Raw genomic sequence first — 19,105 nt, 5'->3', positions numbered from 1 at the left:
CCAGGAAGTTACTGCACCGGACTAACCTTCTGAGAAAGGAAATAGAGACCATTGATCTCACAGAAGAAATAAACACACTAATAATTACATCATTGTATAACTGGCGTCTAAAATGAGTAAGTTCTGATTTTTGAAACGGTGCAAAGGAGGGATCCAAAAGTCACAGAACACCTTTGCTTATAACTTACCTTTTTCACAGTTGATCCCTGAGCGAGTGCCCTTTAGAATTTGCCTCAGGAAATATGATGCAATATAAAGCTGGCTCAGAAACTTCTTAAGCACTGGGCTTGAACTGTATTTGGTATTGATTGGGAAATCTGATTATCTTACATCAATTAACATTTAAAAACAGAGTCTTCTTTCTTAGCTGAGCAGATTGTCTCCATTCTGAGCGTGTAAACAGACATGAATGCCCAAAGGCAGAAATGGCCTTTTACAAAGAAAAGCCAACTTTGTTCTCTCTTATATTTCTTAACAAGCTTTGGAAAACAAATACCCTTACTGGTTGCTACATTTAATCAAGAATGGGGAAAAAAGTACTTATCCTTTGACCTGGCAAATCCCTGCCAGAAATTTCACGTACCTATAAATTAAGATGTGCCCTCAAATTAAACTCAAAGAACAGTTAATTACAGCCGCATTAATGATATTAAAAAACTAGAAATAACCTAGATATCCCAATGTAGGAGATAATTGTTTGAATTATGGAAATCTATATTATAAAATTCAATATGGCTATTAAAAATGATATATTTTCCAATATGGAAAGGCATTTTTAACATATTAATGAAAAAAGCTGCTTAATTGGAAGTTTTGTAATTTAGGACTAAATTAAGGATCCACCAGCCCAAGTTCAAATCTTGGCTCTACAACCAGTTGCTGTGAGTTGGGGCATGTTATTTCATCTACCTGGAGCTCCATTTTCTCAGCTCTGAATCGAAGTTAATAGTATTTATCTCATAGAATTGTGTGTGACTTCAATGAGATAAAACATCTAAAAACTTTAGAGCAGTACATGGCAAATTATTATGCATTACTATTAGCTCTTCTTGTGAGTAGTAGTTTTCCCATTACTACCAGAGTTCTTTCACTTCAAGAACAGATACGAATTCTGCCCAGTTTAAATAAGAAAACAGTGTTTATTAAAGGGTACTGGTAGCTCCCAGAAGCTGGAAACAAAGGGAAACCCAGTTTCAGTCTGGTCTGGGGAATCTCAGCTGCAGAAATTTGTGGGCCTTCTGTCCAGGGCACCCCCACAGGATGATTCAGCTCCACCTGCCCCGTCCTCTGAGTATTGGCTTAGGAGGATTTACATCCCTAGAGGATGGGATCTGATTGGTGTGGCATCTGTCACATGCCCAACCCTCAGGTTCACCTTAGAGAACAGCATGGAAGATTGTCATTCCCGTGCAGGCAAGCTGACTTAAGAGCATCATGAGTACAAATCTCATTTTATCAGTTTAGAAAATATGACATATATTTTAATATGTACTAATAGGAACAGATCTGGAAGGATTATGTTGAGTTGCTGACAGTGCTTTTCTCAGGGTATTGAGATTTGTAGGTGTTTTAAAAATATTTTTCCTGGGGTGCCTGGGTGGCTCAGTTGGTTAAGCGACTGCCTTCAGCTCAGGTCATGATCCTGGAGTCCCTGGATCGAGTCCCGCATCGGGCTCCCTGCTCCGCGGGAGGCCTGCTACTCCCTCTGACCCTCCCCCTCTCATGCTCTCTCTCTCATTCTCTCTCTCAAATAAATAAATAAAATCTTAAAAAAAAAAATTTTTTTTTCCCGGTCTCCCTGCCCCCCCACCCCATTGTCCCCTATCTCTCTTCAGTCTGCTTTCTTAAAATTGAAATGTCTGTACATTTTCAAGGGCTCTTGGAATTATTGGCGGAATGCCATAGTTTATTTATTGGTCTTATTATCAGGGCACTAGAAAACCTTTTTGGGAGGTTATGCTTCCTCTCCCCCACATCCTTCCACTTAAAAAAAAAAAACTTTATTATGGAAAAGCTCCCATGTATGTAAAGATAGAATAGTTTAATAGGTGCCTTGTACTCATCACCCAGCTTTAATAATTGTTAAAATTTGCCAATATCCTGAGTACCTGGGTGGCTCAGTTGGTTAAGTATCCATCCGACTCTTGATTTCGGCTCAGGTCATGATCTCAGCTTCCTGGGATCAAGCCCTGAGTCAGGCTCTGTGCTCAGCTGAGAGTGTACTTGAGATTCTCTCTCCTCTCTCTCCTTCTACCTCCTCTCCCCCTCGATTGCTTGCTTGCACTCTCTCTCTCAAATAAATAAATAAATCTTTAAATAAAAATTTGCCAGTTTCCCTCCCCTCACTTTTTTTTTTTTGGCCAGAGTACTTAAATCAGGTTCCACACATATTTTCCTGTTTGTGCAGATTACTTCTTAAATATTACCAACAAAGTAGAGATTAGGGTATAGGGAATTCTGTTAGGCCATCACGCAGACCTGAATTCTCAAAAGCATTTAAATTTGTGTACCTTGTCCTGATTTCCACAGTCACTATGCTGAGTATAGTGGATTTAGTCCCCAGTGATCATGCACGTGTGTCAACCTGGAACATTCCTGTACTTACCAACACGTAACCAGGCTTCTCGATTGAGACCACATCTGTTCTGTTGCTTTGCTGTTGCATACCCTTTGGTTCAGCCATACGTTTTCTCATGACAGTGAGCTCTGGTTTCATGTGGTCTCCTGATAGTTAACTTCCATCCCAGGTGTCCTTGGCCTGCCATCATTGAATACTCCTCTGTGTCTCCTGGGTATAAAACATTCAGTTGGGAATTAGGAAACATTCTAGGCCGGGTACAGCAGTTTGCCAATCCCTTAAGCTCTTTGCAGTTTGGTATCTTCATCTACAGAGTGAAATGGTTAGTCTAGACCCATGCTGTCAATGTTATAGCCACTTGCTATAACTAACATGAGCTAATGAGTGCTTGAAATATAGCTCCTCCAAATTAAGATGAGTTGTAAGTATAAAATACCTGCCAGATTCTGAAAGCTTAGTATGACAAAAAGGGAGCTATCTCATTAATATTGATTGTATGTTGAAATGATATTTTAGGTATATTGGGTTAATAAAATATATTATTAAAATTAATTTCACCTGTTTCTTTTTTCAGTGCTGCTAATGGAAGACTTAAAATTACACATAGGGCTCAGATTATATTTCCTTTGGATAGCACCGGCCTAGAACTTTCTGGTCCATTCTCTGAAATTATTTGTTACTTGGGATTGATACAGTCAAGTTCAGTTTACAGAAATTTAACAGAGGGTCCTAACAAAGCACTTCAGCAGCCCAAATATTTCTCCTTATTTTTGTATTTATAAAAATTCCTTATTTGGGGACTGCTTATTTAAGTAGCAATCTGCCTCTATGACCAGGAAGGAGGAAACGCACCATTGTGATCAAACACAATTGGAATTTTTGTTATCATTTTGAAGTCCATTGTTCTGAACTGTGCCAGGATGTACTGATTATTAAACTTGACTAGTGATAGTTTTTTGCAATTGTATGTGGGAGGTTTTTGGTTTTCAGTGCCATCACTTTTTTCTGATAAACATATACACATAAGCATACATCATGCAGACACACTCATATTTAAACATTACAATAGTAGAAATTGACAGGTGTGGCCCCCCCGCCTCCCTCCCCCCCCCCCCCACCGTGGTTACCTCTGCTTACCTGCTTATTTACAGTAGAAAGTTTCTAAGGAAAGTAAAGACATTAACCAATTATACTAGAGCTTACTTTCTTGAATAGTAGGAGGTATGAAGGGACTACCAGTGTTTTCTCATGGACTATTTCAAACATTTAAATCATAGGTAAATCATTTGACCCAACACATTTTCTTTAGCCTTACCACATTTGCATAGACCTCCACCACTTAATCACCCCTAGTTCCCATTTATATTTGTACTGTGCAGGTGCCAAGTGATATAAATAGGGGGCCTGGCACAGCCATCCGAGTCAAGTCAGCATATTTCTCTTGGCTGGGTGTCCTCTGTTTTTTTTTAAAGATTTTATTTTTAAGTAATCTCTACACCGAACATGGGGCTTATACCTGCAACCCCAAGATCAAAAGTTGCATGCTCTGCCGACCGTGCCATCCGGCCATCCCTGTTTTCACTAATGCCATCTTTTACACATGGGGTTCAGAGTTGTCAGGAGCTGTAAGTCTGGTACGACAAGGACTGAAGGGGTTAACTCCGGTACTATTTGTCCTGCTCACTGATGTCATTACTTTTCCTTACCTTCCGTGGGTCATGAAGGCATGTTGATTTTCCATGTGCCTCCTTCCGGCTCTGCCCTGAATTCAGGTTTCTTCTCTGTATTCTTTGGTTGTACCTGCAGCAGCACCTGGAGTCCCCCAGCTCCATCCTTGTGCACTTGGCTTCCCAAGAAAGTAGTGATCTGATCTAAACATTCTCCTGTTTAACCTCTCTGAGCCTCCCGCTGTTCTCCGAATGAAGTCCAACTTTTGCTGAGCGTGTAGGATTGTTCTGGCCTCTACCATCTGGCCTTTCCCCCAACCATCTATGCTGCATTTTGGCCATCAGGCTGCTCCGTGTTCTTGGAGTGTTCTTTGCACTTTCTCCTACCTCTGCTGTAGATGTGGGGGCTCACACCACCGGCAGTGCTTTTCCCTCGAGGTTTGACTTGTCTGGAGCTTGGTAGAGGGAGTAAAGGCTTTCTTGGGGCTGCCTTGCAATGTTCCTTACATAACTGTAATTATTTATAATTATATATATAAGGTATATAATAAATGATTATATAATATATAATTATATATAATTTATTGTAGATTTTCTATAGTAGACTAAGGTTAAGGACTGACTTTTCCTCTAGTTCCTAATATATTCTGTTCCTTGGGCATAATTGGGCTTATTCCTTCATTGATAAACACTGAATTCAGGAGTACTAAAAAGATGACTGGTTGCAGTTATTTGCAGGGGAGCTTTCATAGTTCATAGTATGTACCTGCATCGTCCACAACCGTAGCCACTCATCAGTCATGTGTGGCTGCTGAGCTCTTGAAATGTAGCTTGAATTGACATGCACTGCAAGTGCAAAATGCATGCTGGTTTGAAGACTTAGTATGACCAAAGAATGTACAATATTAGTAATTTTTTACATTGAGTACATGTTGAAATGAAAAATCTGGTATGTATTAGGTTAAATAAAATGTATTAATAAAATGTCACCTATTTTACCTTTCTAAAAGTGGCTACTAGAATATTTATATGTACATATGTGGCTTATATTATGTTTCTATTGTACTGAACTCATCTAAAGGACTCTTAATCTTAAACTTCTCTTTTTCGGGACGGCTGGGTGGCTCAGTTGGCTAAGCGTCTGCCTTCAGCTCAGGTCATGATCCCAGCATCCTGGGATCAAGTCCCACATCGGGCTCCCTGCTCGGCGGGGAGCCTGCTTCTCCCTCTCCCTACCGCTCTCCCTGCTTGTGCTCTCTCTCTTGCTCTGTCTCTCTCTGTCAAATAAATAAAATCTTAAAAAAAAAACCCAGAACTTCTCTTTTTCTCCATCTAGATCTGAGATTACAAAAGAGGAAACCACTTTTAAATTATAAACTTTTGCACGTTAGTCAATTCAAAAGGTTTCATTCATTGAAGGAATTTGTCTTAACCTCTTCTAGCTTTGACCTCAGATTCCCATGAGCAAAAAATGTATTTGAACAGCTTACAAATACTGTGGGGGCCGTGCTGTTTGCTTTCTTTCCAGTCCAAAGGAGCAGAGACATGTTAGCCGCCTGCCCAGCTGCTGCCTGTTCACACAGCAGGGCATGTGAGGACTGGCGGGCTGTCCTCAAGAGAAGTGCAGGCCAGTGATACACGGAGCCAGAGCTGAGAGAGGGTCACAGCAGATGGTGACAGTGTGCTTCCTGTTCCCAGCCAGGCAACAGCTGCACCATGATCCTTGGCAGCAGGCATTTGGCAGGTCTCCCTGTGGCACCCTGGGTGTTTGCAAGTCTGGCACAGCACTGAGAGGTGCCAAGGTACATCCTCCTGGAGAGATAGAAGGAGAGCAAAACCTCCTCCAGTCTTCTGGCTCCCACCTTCCCTCTGCTTCCTTCTGCCCTCTACACACGGTGGACACTGGGGGAAGCCAAGGCTGACAGGAAAGAGTGAGCTTTTCCCACAAGAAAGGGGTTGGCCAGTTTTGGGTAATTACATCGATGCTTTGTACCACACTCTTGGAAGACTATTTGAAATGAAAGCAGGGTCCTTTATATTTGATTTTTCAGTTCCAGGTGGATGAAAGATTTTTTAAAAACCCTTTTTTGGGAAATAATTTCAAACTTACAGAAAAGTCATGAGAATAGTAACAAAGGACATCCCAAAGCAATCGCATTTTGCTCAGATTTACCTGTTGGTAGCATTATGCCCTATATGCTTTGTTTTTAATATGTGTCTGTGTAGTTCCATATATTTTTTTTTCCTGGACCATATGAACTTATGTTACATATACATCATGGCCTTTCCCCCCTACGTACAATGTCTGTTTCCTAAAATTAAGGATATTTTTTTACATAACCTTGGTTCAGTTACCAACTTAAGTAAATTTTAGCATTTATGTCATATTTTAATGTACTGTTTGTGTTCTACTTTTATCAGTTGGCCCCAAAATGTCCTTTATAGCATATTTTCCTTCCCAGTTAAGCATCCAGTCTAGAATCACATGGTAGGTAGTTGTCATGTGAAAGGAAAACAGCTTGTCTACTTTACTCATACTCAAAACACTTCCAGCATACTTCTGGCGCCAAATGAGTGGGGTTTTACACACAAGCACTTCTCCAACTCTCCAGTGGACAACTAGAGGGTGTTTTGCAAATTTTAACTCAGTTTTCACACTAACTGCCTATAGTTAGTGCAGACCCCACAGGTTAAGGGCTCAGTCCCCCTCCTTTCCACTTCCGATGCCAATTGCAAGACCCACTTTTACCCATGCTTCTGACCGACTGGCTATAAATTGGGAGATTCCCATGGCCCCCTCCTGGGGTTGGATAATTTTCTAGAGCAGCTCACAAAACTCAGGAAAACAGTTTACTTATTTGATTACTGGTTTATCATAAAAGGATACTATTCAGGAAGAGATGCACAGAGCAAGGCAGGGGGAAAGGAGCACGAAGTTCTAAGCACAACACTCTCCCAGCACCTTTCTGCGAACACCAATTTGGAAGCTCTCCAGACCCCTTCAGTTAGGGTTGATGGAGACCACATTATGTAGGCATGAGTGATTGCATCTTTGGCTGTTAGTGATTAATTCAGCCTCCAGACCACTTCCTATCCCCACCATAGGTAGGAGAGGTGGGGCTGAAAATTCCAACCCTTAGTGACTTCTTTGGTTCCCCTGGCAAACAGCCCCCTTCCTTAAGGGACTTTAAAAGGTCATTAACATAAACTCAGGTGTGGTTGCCAGGGACTTGTTATGAATAACAAAAGACACATATTTTACATTATTGCTCTCATTACTTATAAAATTCCAAGGGTTTTAGAAGCCCAGTGCCGGGGGGCAGGCGGGGGGCGGGGAGCACTGTGCCAGGGACAAAGACCAAATATATATTTCTTTGTAAGTTGCAATATCACAGGAGGTCCTTTTAGTTTCCTTTAATCTGGAACAGTTCGTCAGCTTTTTTTCTGTTTTGTTTTTGGTGTTTTATGACATTGACATTTTGGTGGAGGAATGTTTTAAATTTTAAAAGCAAACCTGTTAAAGAGCTAGGAGAAAATACATTTTGCAAAGGGAAGACCTTTGCAAGCAAGACCTTAAAGAAATGCCAAACATAGATTCAACTTTATAAAAAATTTAAAATTCCTTCACAACCTGCCCAAAACCCCAACAAAATCCGGGAGCATTTACATTGAATATGACAGACCTAAAGCTCTTTCAAGGCAATAAGGAAAAAATTAACATCCTAAAACACAGGCAAAGGATCTGAATAAGTAGTGCACAAAAGAATCAATACAGATGGCCAGTAACCTGGAAAACAAACACCTCCAAGGGCATTCCAGTGAATGCAAATCAGAATAGTGTGGACTCATTAATTTTCAAGATTGATTTAATTCCTGAGAATGATTCTTCACTATAGGCAAGAGTGGGGAAAGGCGCATTCTCTCGCACAGTTGATAGACTGAACACTGATGCAAACTTCACTGGTGGAGGAAGGTAAACGAGGCAGCATATACAAACGCTTTATTTATTTATTTAAATATTTTATTTGTAAGTACTCTCCACAGCCAACCTGGGGCTCAAACTCACAACCCTGAGATCAAGAGTCGCGCGCTCCACTGCCCAAGCCGGCCAGGCCCCCCTACAAAAGCTTTAAGAAGCAGTGATTTCATGTTACGAGTTCTGTGGCAGATGAACTGCTGTGGATTTGCGCATTGTAGTTTACAGATTTTGAGTTTTATTTTTTAGTTTTTAGTAACGTGCTGTCCAACTATACAATAGAGGCCTATCTCTTTAAGAAAACAAGTTTTAGATAATTGAAGGTAACCTATTTGCATCAAAAAGGCTTCTTTAGAAAAGATTAAAAGAAGGGTTTCTTTCCATTATGAGTGACCCTTTTTAGTTAAAAATGAGTTACTGGTACAGTAACTAGTTTAGCTGTGTGGTTAGAGTGAAGTGTTCCTGGGTGTTGGCATGGGTAGGGGTGATTGTGGGCTCCTGAGGAAGTCCTATCCGGTTCTGGTCAGCAGCTCCAAAGAGTGTTTGGATTTGGTGGAGATGGGCTTGTTTGAAGAAAATGGTGTTTTAGGAAGAGTACCCTGGGCTCAGAGAAAACAGTCTGGGGCTCTTTTGGTACTCTAGGCTTGAGATCCCAATGACCACCAAGGTAGGAACAGAGAAAAGTGGTGACTCTGGGAGACAGTGAGCAAGCTCACCTGAATCTGATGACTGGGAGTATGCAGGAGGTAAAGGACAATGAAGGAATGAATGACAGGCTTCTTGTCACAAGCGGGGCTAGCAGGAGGGAATTGCCACCTTGAGGAGAGCCATGAGGATTTTGACCCTAGGGTCAAGTTTGCCTTAGGGTCAAGTTTGCCTTAGGGTCAAGTTTGCCTTGAAGGTGGTACACTGATGTTGTTGGGATAGGGAAGCTGTGAGGTGGGGTTAGTTGGTGGTGTGGATGTGATGAGAGGGTGGAGGCTGACAGCTGGATGTAGAGACTGGAAAAGGAGTCTTGGTCAGAAGGGGACCATAGTTGGAGACTCTGAGAACATGGCAGGTCCAGACAACTAAGTATTTATACAGTGCAGACATGACTGTCCTTGTCTAGCTTTCTCATTCCAGGGAAGCTTCTCTTTCCTGACGACTTCTCCAGACCTCCTATTTTCCCTTCTCAAGGAGATGGCCCACCCCTCTACTTCCATCTGTCTTCCCCCATCCCATCATTTATTCTAGGAAGCTTAACCTTTTTCACGTAGTAGTATCCTTAGGCCTTAGTATACCCCCTTTCACTCCAGACGCACCTTTCCTTTATTCTCAGAGGAAGAGATACCTACGCTCTTGTGTTGCAAAGATTAGCCCCATTTGTCCAGTACAGCCTTTCCCTCCTTTCCTCCCTCCTTCCCTCCCTCCCTCCTGGGAAACTTGCTGTTCCATTTACTCCCCTCCCCCCAGTCTCCAGCTCCTTAGTCCTTTGTGATTTGGCTTACATACAGAGCTTTGAGGAGAGATCACGGATTTCATTATACACAGAATTAGAAGGAAATGAACTTCCTCAGGTCTCACTTCTTAAGCATGTTAATGTTTATCTAGTCTACTCTTCAGAATATGCTGGAAGATGTTTCCCAACAGTGGTTTCCAAACTGTGGAGCCCCCAACAAGAGGAAGGGATGCCCCCCGCAACCTTGCCTTCTGAAAGATAGGCACTTCCACCTCTGTTTCAATCAGAATAGCTCTTTCTAGTTCTGATTAAGAATTCATTTGGGTTAAGTGTTTTGTGACTTAAAATGAACTACTGGTTTAAAAATTAAATCATGGCTTGTACTTCCATGAGTTAAACTCACTTATGTTAGCACCTTAGTTAGACTGTTTCATATTGTGGTGAATCTGAAGGAATTGATGTTATATATATAAAGATTTTACTTATTTATTTGGCAGAGAGAGAGAGCACAAGCAGGTGGAGTAGGAGAGGGACTGCTTAGCAGGGAGCAGAATGCAGGACTCTGGGATCATGATCTGAGCCGAAGGCAGACGCTTAACCGACTGAGCCACCCAGGCGCCCTGAATTGATGTTATATTGTGAACTGATGGCTTTCATAGCTTATCACTGAAAAGCAATTAAACATTACAAGGCAAAAATAGTCTTCAATAAAATTATTTCTGTAAATAACTGACATAAAAATGTTGACCTAATTGTCTCCAGAATGAGGCCTGTGTCCCATAGGCTTCAGACTGACCTCAAGGAAAATTTTGCAGACTTAAAAAAAAAAAAAAGATGACCTGGCAAACATTCTACCTAAAAGGAAGTCTAATTTTGGGCATCTTTTAGAAAATGATGAAGTCACTTATTGTATAACCAAGTAGAAAGTAATAGATTTGCATATTAATTTTTTCACACACACATATATATATTTGTAATTTTTCCGTGCTATGTTACTTAGGTTCTTTTTTTGTTTTGTTTTGTTAGGTTCTGAGAGACATTTTAGTTAGTTACTCTTTTTCTATCTGGTAATGTAATAATACAGTGTTGGTGTTTTCAAGTTTATATGTATGTACTAGATTTATTCCACAATACCTAAGGCAGACAGATTACCACATTTCCTTCCTCTCCTCTTACCTTTAAAAATGCTCTTTGGGGTGCGTGCATGTGTGTGTATGCACGTATAGGTATGTGCACATCATGCTCATCACTGATGGCCCATGACCTTGGGCCCATCTCTCTGCCTTTCCATTTTACTGCATGAAAAAGGAATGAAAAGTAGGTAGCCTCTGCCTCTCTAATTCTGAGTTCTTTAATCCGGCTTCCCGGTGGACATTTACAAGTCCCAACCTCCTGGTATTTAATTCTCTTGACTCTCTGAAAATGCTTTTGATTGGATATTTTAGTTTGAGCTCCCTCAGAAGCAGATTCCAAGACAAGCATTTGAATGCAAGTAGTTTATTTGGCATGAAGTTAGGGGAGTAGAAAAGTGAAATGAGGTGGAAAAAGTGGCCAATAAAGGGTGAATTACTGAGCCAGCTCCCACCTTGGGCAGCTGCTACTTAATTTTGTGGGGGAAAATTTGGGAGATGGTTATTCAGACTGAGGGATGAGGGATCTGGGGTTTTTATTTATAGGCTAATGTCTTAGTTTGGGGTTGAAGGGTGCTCTTGAGGGGCAGGTAGGTGGCAGAGCAGATTACAGTGATAGGAAAAGCCCTTAGGTAGAGAAATGGAGCTACTGGGAGTTAGATGCCAGGAGGTATGCCTTGAAGTGGTAGTGGAAAGGGGTAGGGGCAGGGTACAGGCAGCATTCTCTGTCCCAATCTCCTGATTGAGCTTCGTGGTTCCCCCCCCCCGAGATTATTTATTTATGAGAGAGAGAAAGAGTGTGCATGAGCTGGGGGGAGGGGCAGAAGGAGAGGGAGAGAGTGAGGACAAGCAGACTCCCTGCTGAGTGTGGAGCCTGATGCAGGGCTCAGTCTCAGGATCGTGAGATCATGCCCTGAGCCAACATCAAGAGTCTGACACTTAACTAACTGAGCCACCCAGGGGCCCTAAGCTTTGTGGTTTAATGACAAGAGCACCATGGTCTCTGGAGTAGACTGACCCATGCCTGACACTTAATAAGTATTCCTCAATATTCTTCAGTTCCATCTCCTTTTAGCAAGGGAAGGGAAGGCCCTCTCCTCTTCTACATAGTTTAGTCTTTAATCTCAAACCCTTCTGCGTTTAAGCATTTTTAAGCCAGCACACCAGGTGCTACACCCAAGAGGTTTCCTCTCGAGGTGCTGGTGCTCGCTATGTGGCCAGCATAGTGATAAATGCTGGGGATGCGGACGTGAGAGGCATGATCCTGACTCAGAGGCGTTCCCGGGCTCGGGGCTGATTATTGAGTGACTGACCTAGAGAACGCTCTTCAAGTGAGAAAGGACTTGAAGTGAATCAGCTAATCAACAAAAAGTGTGCTTGTGGGTGCTTTGAAATATGGTTCAAGCGTTCTTCCTTTCAGCCCCTGGCTCTGCCTTGTTAGCTGAGCGATATCCATTCTCTCCGAGCCTCCGTTCCCTCAGTTGTCAGATGGGATTGCTAATATCTACTCATGGGATTGTTTGAGGATTAAATGCAATAACCTTGATAAATGGACTGGATTTGGATAGAAGAGAGGACAGGGGCATGGGAGAGAAGGTTGATGGCTAGGTTACTTACTATAGCTCTTACAGAACTAAAGTAGGAAAAATGGGTTTGGGGGGCTTGATCATGGAAGGCATTGAATCTCAAGCTCAAACAGGCCTTGGGACATTGCTGCAAGGACAGTGAGGTTTCATCGCATCTCAGAAAGGCTGAGGGAAAGGGCCATCATTCATTCTTTTTTTTTTTTTTATTCTTATGTTAATCCCCATACATTACATCATTAGTTTTAGATGAAGTGTTCCATGATTCATTGTTTGTGCATAACACCCAGTGCTCCATGCAGAATGTGCCCTCCTCAATACCCACCACCAGGCTAACCCATCCTCCCACCCCCCTCCCCTCCAGAACCTTGTTTGTTTTTCAGAGTCCATCGTCTCTCATGGTTCGTCTACCCCTCCGTCCATCATTCATTCTTCACACTAATATGATATCCTTGGCTCACTGAGCTGTTCACAGGCATGGTGGAGACCAACCACATTCTTATGTGGATACATAGGAATTTAACACTGTCAAAAAGCAGAAACAGACCCATAAATACAGAGAGCAAACTGATGGTTGCCGGGGGTGGGGGGGTGGGTGGATGGGCAAAATGGGTGAAGGGGGCATGGGGACGTAAAGGCTTCTAGGAACGGAAGGCATAAGTCACAGGGATAAAAAGTATAGCACAGGGACTATAGCCGATGATACTGTGATAGCATTGTATAGTGATGGCAGCTATGTTGGTGGTGAGCACAGCAGAACGTATAGACTTCTCGAATCACCACATTGTACAAGGGAAATTAATGTTGTGTGTCGACTATACTTCAATGAAAAAAAGAATTTAGGGGCGCCTGGGTGGCTCAGATGGTTAAGTGTCTGCCTTTGGCTCGGATCATGATCTCAGGGTGCTGGGATTGAGTCCCGCATCGGGCTCCCTGCTCCTTGGGAGCCTGCTTCTCCCTCTGCCTTTCTCTCTCGCTCTGTCTCTCATGAATTAAAAAAAAAAAAAAAAAGAATTTAACACTATGAGGACCACCAAGTGGTGCCAACAAGTTCTGGATCTTAAACTGTACATTATTAGAATACATTAGCTGCTGGCCCATTTTTGGTCTTAAAGGGGAAGGCTAAGGCCCAGCAAGGTGACAGTCTTTTAATTATAAATCAACTTGGTGAGAAGACTTAGATCTTACAGGAGTTCAGAAATTTCCTGTTTACAATGCAATCTAATGGCTTGGTGTCCCAGAAGGTTTTGAGAGAGACCCTTTTCTATTTTAAAGTTGAGAACATTTGCACTTTCCAGCTAACATGTCACATACGTTCCTTTGATCTTTGTCTTCAGCTGCTCATGTCTCCCACCTGGAAAATGTGTCTGAGGAAGAAATGAACAGACTCCTGGGAATAGTGTTGGATGTGGAATATCTCTTTACCTGCGTCCACAAGGAAGAAGACGCAGATACCAAACAAGTGTATTTCTATCTATTTAAGGTGAGGTTTTTACCATTTTAAAAAGGCATTTCTTCTTTCTCTCATTGTTCATATGTGCTCAATTTCTGCACACCAGGTCGTGATCGTGGGTGGGAAGGCTCTCAGCTCATGATATGTTTGCCCTCAGGGTTTGTGGAAGCATGCGTTTCTTCATGAGGGAATCTCTAAAATGACCCACCATGTGTTGGACACATCACTTTCCTTGAGAGCCTTCATATTTGTATGCCAATTTGAATATCTTGATTTGCTTATGCTTATAGATATCTTTCCATCCACCCATCATTCATCCATCCAAGTATGTATTGCACACCTGCTCTGTGCTCTGTGCATGGCACTCATGTAGGCATGAGGGATAGATCAGTGGGCAAAGCAAAGTCGTTGCCCTCATGGAGTTGACATTTCAGTAGAAGAGGCAGACAATCAACCAGTAAATAATATATTTGCAGGTGGTGATAAGTGCTGTGAAGAGAAACAAAGTAGGGTAAGTGGAATCAGAATGGCAGGGATGGTGGTGGGTGGGAGGACACAATCATGAGGAAGGGCAGTTAAGAAAGGCCTCTCTGAGGAGACCACAGTTGAGCTGGACCCCGAACTGGAGGACAGGAGCCGTTGCTGAAAAGGGCTGGGGGAAGAGCTTTCCAGGCAACAAAAGGAACACCGTCTAGGCCGTGCACTTAGTGAGCGTGGTGTGATGTGGGAAGAGCAAGGAGGCCGGTGTGGTGGAGCCTGGTGAGCAAGGGGAGGGTGGGAGGAGATGTGGTTGGAGGGTGGCGCCAGGGCCTTGACTCTCATGCTTCATAGGGAGGAATCAAGAGTTTCCAGATTTGGGCATCTCCCCACTGTCCTCTGGGTCTTGTTGACACCAGTCACGATTACTGCTCCCACTCCCCAGAGCTGGGGCTTCTTGGCTCTGCCTCAGCTCCCCTTAGGTCACATCGATCCCCTTTCTGCAGACATACGTTTCCCCATCTTCTGACTGCTGTCGGGATGGACAGGTGTGGGAGAGAAACGGGTGGTGGGAACAAACAGACGAACTACAGGGGGCCAAAACTATGTTCTGAAAGGGGGCAGACAGAAGAAATAATTAAAAAACAGAAACTTGCTGTTGAGGGCACTGTTGGTTATGTTGTATTATGTAATACTTCTAAGGTTCTTTAAAAAAAAAAAAAAAAAAAGACAGAAGGCAAAACACTCCACTCAGAGCTTAGAGCCCAGGAAAGGTTTGCCTCTTTACTGAGCACCGTGCTTCATTTTATATGACAAGGATAAAAAAATTTTCCACTGAGTTCCTTCTTTGCTTTGGCTGCTTGGAATCTCAGTGCAAATTTTGTGCCCAATTTCTGTAGCTTTTTTTTTTTAATCTGAATTTACTTGCTACATAATTTTCCCTTCTCCCCATTTATTAACTTTTGTCTTTTTTTTTTTTTTTTTTTGGCGGGGGTGGTTACTAGTGGGGGTTTGGGGATAGATAGGAGACAGGTGTGGGAGTGAGAATTGTAGTTTTAAACTTTGGGGTCATGTGTGGGGATACTGGTTCTAAAAAGGTAAATGGGAGGTGGGGGGAGGAGAAAGAGAGAGACGAGAGGGGTGAGCAGAAAGATAATGCACCTCTGAATTCCCCACCGCCATTAGCAGGCGCTGGGCTACTTCAGGTGATAACTTGTTGACATGGCTGTGAGGCCTGAGTCATCCAGATTGAACCCTGGCAGGTTCATGCTGTTTAGAGCTTCTTTGGAAAAAGATCTTAGTTGAAGAAAAACAACGTCTGCATGACTGCAGCGATTATTTGTCTTGGAACTGAGCACCCTGGCAGCCCCACCGCCCTGCTGGAAGTGAAGGTTTCCAAGGTTTCCATCCTGCTGGCCTCCTCTTGATTCCGTTTATAACTAACCAAGTAGGCCAGACAGCATTGCTCTGCTTTGAAGTCCATTTTCTCTCTCTCTCTCACCTCCCTCATCTTTAACAGCACAAATATATTTACTCATGGGAACAAAATCTAAAATATTCAGCATTCTCCCCCACTTCCCTCCCAGAGTCATTTTTTGGGCAAATAAGTAATAAGTCATCCATTCCTTAGCTTTTGAAAGGCAGTTCCTGTGTCTCATATGTCTCAATAATTACATTAAAATTAAATGTATTATAACTTTAAGTAACATTTAAAAAACTCGAGGCTTAGATTTTGAAAAAAAAAAAAAAAAAACCCAATGAAAAGCTGCTTCCTAAAGCTCAGTGTCTCCCAGAACCTGTAACTGTGGCTCCCGAGCTCGACTCTCTGGGCTTCAGTCCTGGCTCCATCACATATGAAATGTGACTTTGAGCGAGTCATTCTCCCTCAGTTTCCTTATCAGTAAAATACAGACAGTGATAGCCCCTACGTCTAAAGGTTGTTAGGGGGTATTAAATGAGATACGACATAAAGAACTTACAAGAGTGGTGAAAGTAAGGATGCAAATGCTTGCTGCAAGTATTAAATTTCTTTTATATGGCCACTTATCCCAGCTCCATCCTTTTGTGTAGATGAAGAAACTGACATTCAGCATCTCCCCAACCCATCAGTTTCTTTCCAAATTGAAACCCCCAGTGGACCAAGTTCTCAAATGGTCTTATTTAACTGGGCAAACAAAGTATGCAGCCACAATTATCGGTATTTAAATTTTACAATCCTGGGCGCCTGGGTGGCTCAGTTGGTTGAGCGTCTGCCTTCGGCTCAGGTCATGATCCCAGGGTCCTGGGATCGAGCCCCACATCGGGCTCCCTGCTTAGTGGGGAGCCTGCTTCTCCCTCTCCCTCTGCCACTCCCCCTGCTTGTTTGCTCTCGCTCTGTCAAATAAATAAATAAAATTTTATGATCCATCTTTCTATATCCTTAGAAACATAGAGTGACTTATCATTATTGCATGTTTATTTTTATAAAAATGGGCATAATACATTGAAAGGATAAACAGATGCCCCGTGCTAATTATGTATATGGCACCCCTAGAAGGAATTGAGGCCCTTGTAAGACATGGCTCAGGGGGACACAGGGTGATCTTCAACCTTGGGTGTTAATCCATTTCCATTAACTCCTGGGAGCATGGTTACCACGTCTTGTTTCTGTTGAAAAGGCAGTAAGTGGAGAAAGGAGAGAAAGATGTAACTTAAGTAAATGCATGGTCATATCATACCTGGCCCACATGTAAAGGTTACAGAATTTTCAAGCAAAGGTTGAAGGTAAAGGATTTCAATATCAAGTTTATTTTCAAATTAGGTCTTGATTAGTGACTCTGTTCCCTTTTTCTCTCGGATATGTGCTCTTTGAGGGCTTTGAATTCCAGTGGCAAGGATTAAGAGCAGTGTTTTGTTTGGTGGGCATTGAGATGCCAGAACACTTGGCTTGTATTCTGTGCATGGAGAGGAAATGAAAAGAGACCGCAACAGTGAAAGTTGCCGATTGAGAGCCCTGCAGAATTCCTTCCCAAAGGGCCTGGGCCCTAGTTTATGCATAGGACATCCAGCTGGTACAAACAGCCCTCTCCTCTGGCCTCACGTGTGCAGAACGGGTCTCTGCCTTCCAGGGGTTTAAATATGAACCTTCTTCGGGGTGCCTGGGTGGCGCAGTCGGATGTATCTGACTCTTGGTTTCAGCTCTGGTCTTGATCTCAGTGTCCTGAGATCGAGCCCTGCGTGGGTGTAAGATTCCCTCTTTCTCTGTCTCCTCCCCGCCGCGTGCTCTCTCTGAAATAAATAAATCTTAAGCGAACAAAAAACAACCCTCCAGAGCATCAACACACCTGCGGTGGCCTAGATGGGCATGTGCAAAGTGTGGCTCTAGTGTACCAGGCCTCTGGGTCAGTGGGCATCTGGCAATGGTGGGGAGAAGAGACAGGGAGTAGGATAGAGGAGTCTGATGGCACTGCAGTGCTCTAGGCTGCTCAGAACATGAAAGGGGTCTAGTTTCTCATAGCTCTGGGCATGGGTATGAAGGCAAATTTGGGTTACCTCGTAGTCACCCATTTTAGTGATTTAAGGATTTATTCACATGTAGATAAGATAATTAGAATATGGTGACTTCCCTTCAGAGGCTATGTTGTGTGTGTGTGTGTGAGAGAGAGAGACAGACATTGATTTTTTTTTCCTTAATGATTTTTTTTGCAGCTCTTGAGAAAGTCTATTTTACAAAGAGGAAAACCTGTGGTTGAAGGCTCTTTGGAGAAGAAACCCCCATTTGAAAAACCTAGTATTGAACAGGTAAAAATTTAGAAAAAGAAAAAGAGAAGCCCTTTTTTTTTAATTGCTCTAAGGCTGAACAAACCTAATCTTCCTTCCATCTCTACACGTGTCTTCCTTCCATCCTCTATACCCAGTTTTGAGATGCTCACTGAATCTGTAGAAATTGTCCTGGACCCTTTGCGTCAGAAGTGAATACTTAATTTAATAAATGAGCTAGCTGTTGTCTTTTACAGTTGCTGTATACTCAGAATTCACTGTGTTTGGGGAAGAAAAAAATTAAGCAGAACATGTAGGTCATAAGAACGCATGGAATGTGCTTTTTCTTGGTGTTGATGTTTTAAAATTAAGTCAATTAAGTCTTTGTTCTTTTGTTTGTCACTGTCTGAAAAAGCCTATTGAGGTGAGGGAATTAAGGAGCATTGTCAAAAACATTGTAAGTCAAGCAAAAAACACAAAAAAGAAATGAGATTTTGCATCCAGAAATTGACTTCCTGTTACATTATGATTCCTGGAAAGAAACTGGTTTGCTTGGGGAAACTGTTGACATATATAGACTTTTTCTGTGAGGTGTTGTATCCTTCCTCAGTCATTTTTTAGCCTGCCGGTGTTCGGCTAAAGAAATCTCGGAGACTCTTGACTGAATTTCTTGATGAGAATGATTACAGAACATAGGACATCAATCAGGGTCTCTACAAATACAGATAAATGTATTTTTATCAGTCAGTTTTCAGTAGAAGAAATTTTATTTTGTCTCCAAACTCTTATTCAATAAGAATTCATTGTTCTTTTATTTGAAATTAGATTAGTTGGGAGTGTTCTGTAGAGACATTAAATTAATCCACAGATTCTTTTAAAAACTCACAATTTTGAATAAGATTTTTTTTCTTGGTAAGCTTGCTGAAAGCGAAAGAGTGATAGTAAAGAGTTTAAATTCTCATGGTTTAGTTCAATGGAAGACGAGCTAGCAGCCTTCTGATTAAAATTTTGGTAGTGTAGGGGTGCCTGGGTGGCTCAGTTGTTAAGCGTCTGCCTTCAGCT

General features: G+C 42.3%; 1 protein-coding gene across 2 annotated transcripts in view; it reads left to right on the top strand.

Annotated features, from left to right (window-relative positions):
- KAT2B (lysine acetyltransferase 2B) overlaps positions 1 to 19,105 on the top strand; it is a 98,937-nt gene that overhangs the window by 31,737 nt on the left and 48,095 nt on the right. For both annotated transcript variants that reach the window (XM_034993902.1, XM_034993910.1), the window contains exons 3-4: positions 13,713 to 13,858; positions 17,993 to 18,085. In XM_034993902.1, coding sequence (XP_034849793.1) covers positions 13,713 to 13,858; positions 17,993 to 18,085 — 239 coding nt within the window. The remainder of the gene's footprint in view (positions 1 to 13,712; positions 13,859 to 17,992; positions 18,086 to 19,105) is intronic.

This window comes from Mirounga leonina, unplaced genomic scaffold (assembly GCF_011800145.1).
Source record: "Mirounga leonina isolate KUSES-001 unplaced genomic scaffold, KU_Mleo_1.0 Mir_115, whole genome shotgun sequence".
Taxonomy (NCBI): domain Eukaryota; kingdom Metazoa; phylum Chordata; class Mammalia; order Carnivora; family Phocidae; genus Mirounga; species Mirounga leonina.
Note: the sequence above shows the minus strand (reverse complement) of the source record. Positions and strands in the feature narration are given on the sequence as shown.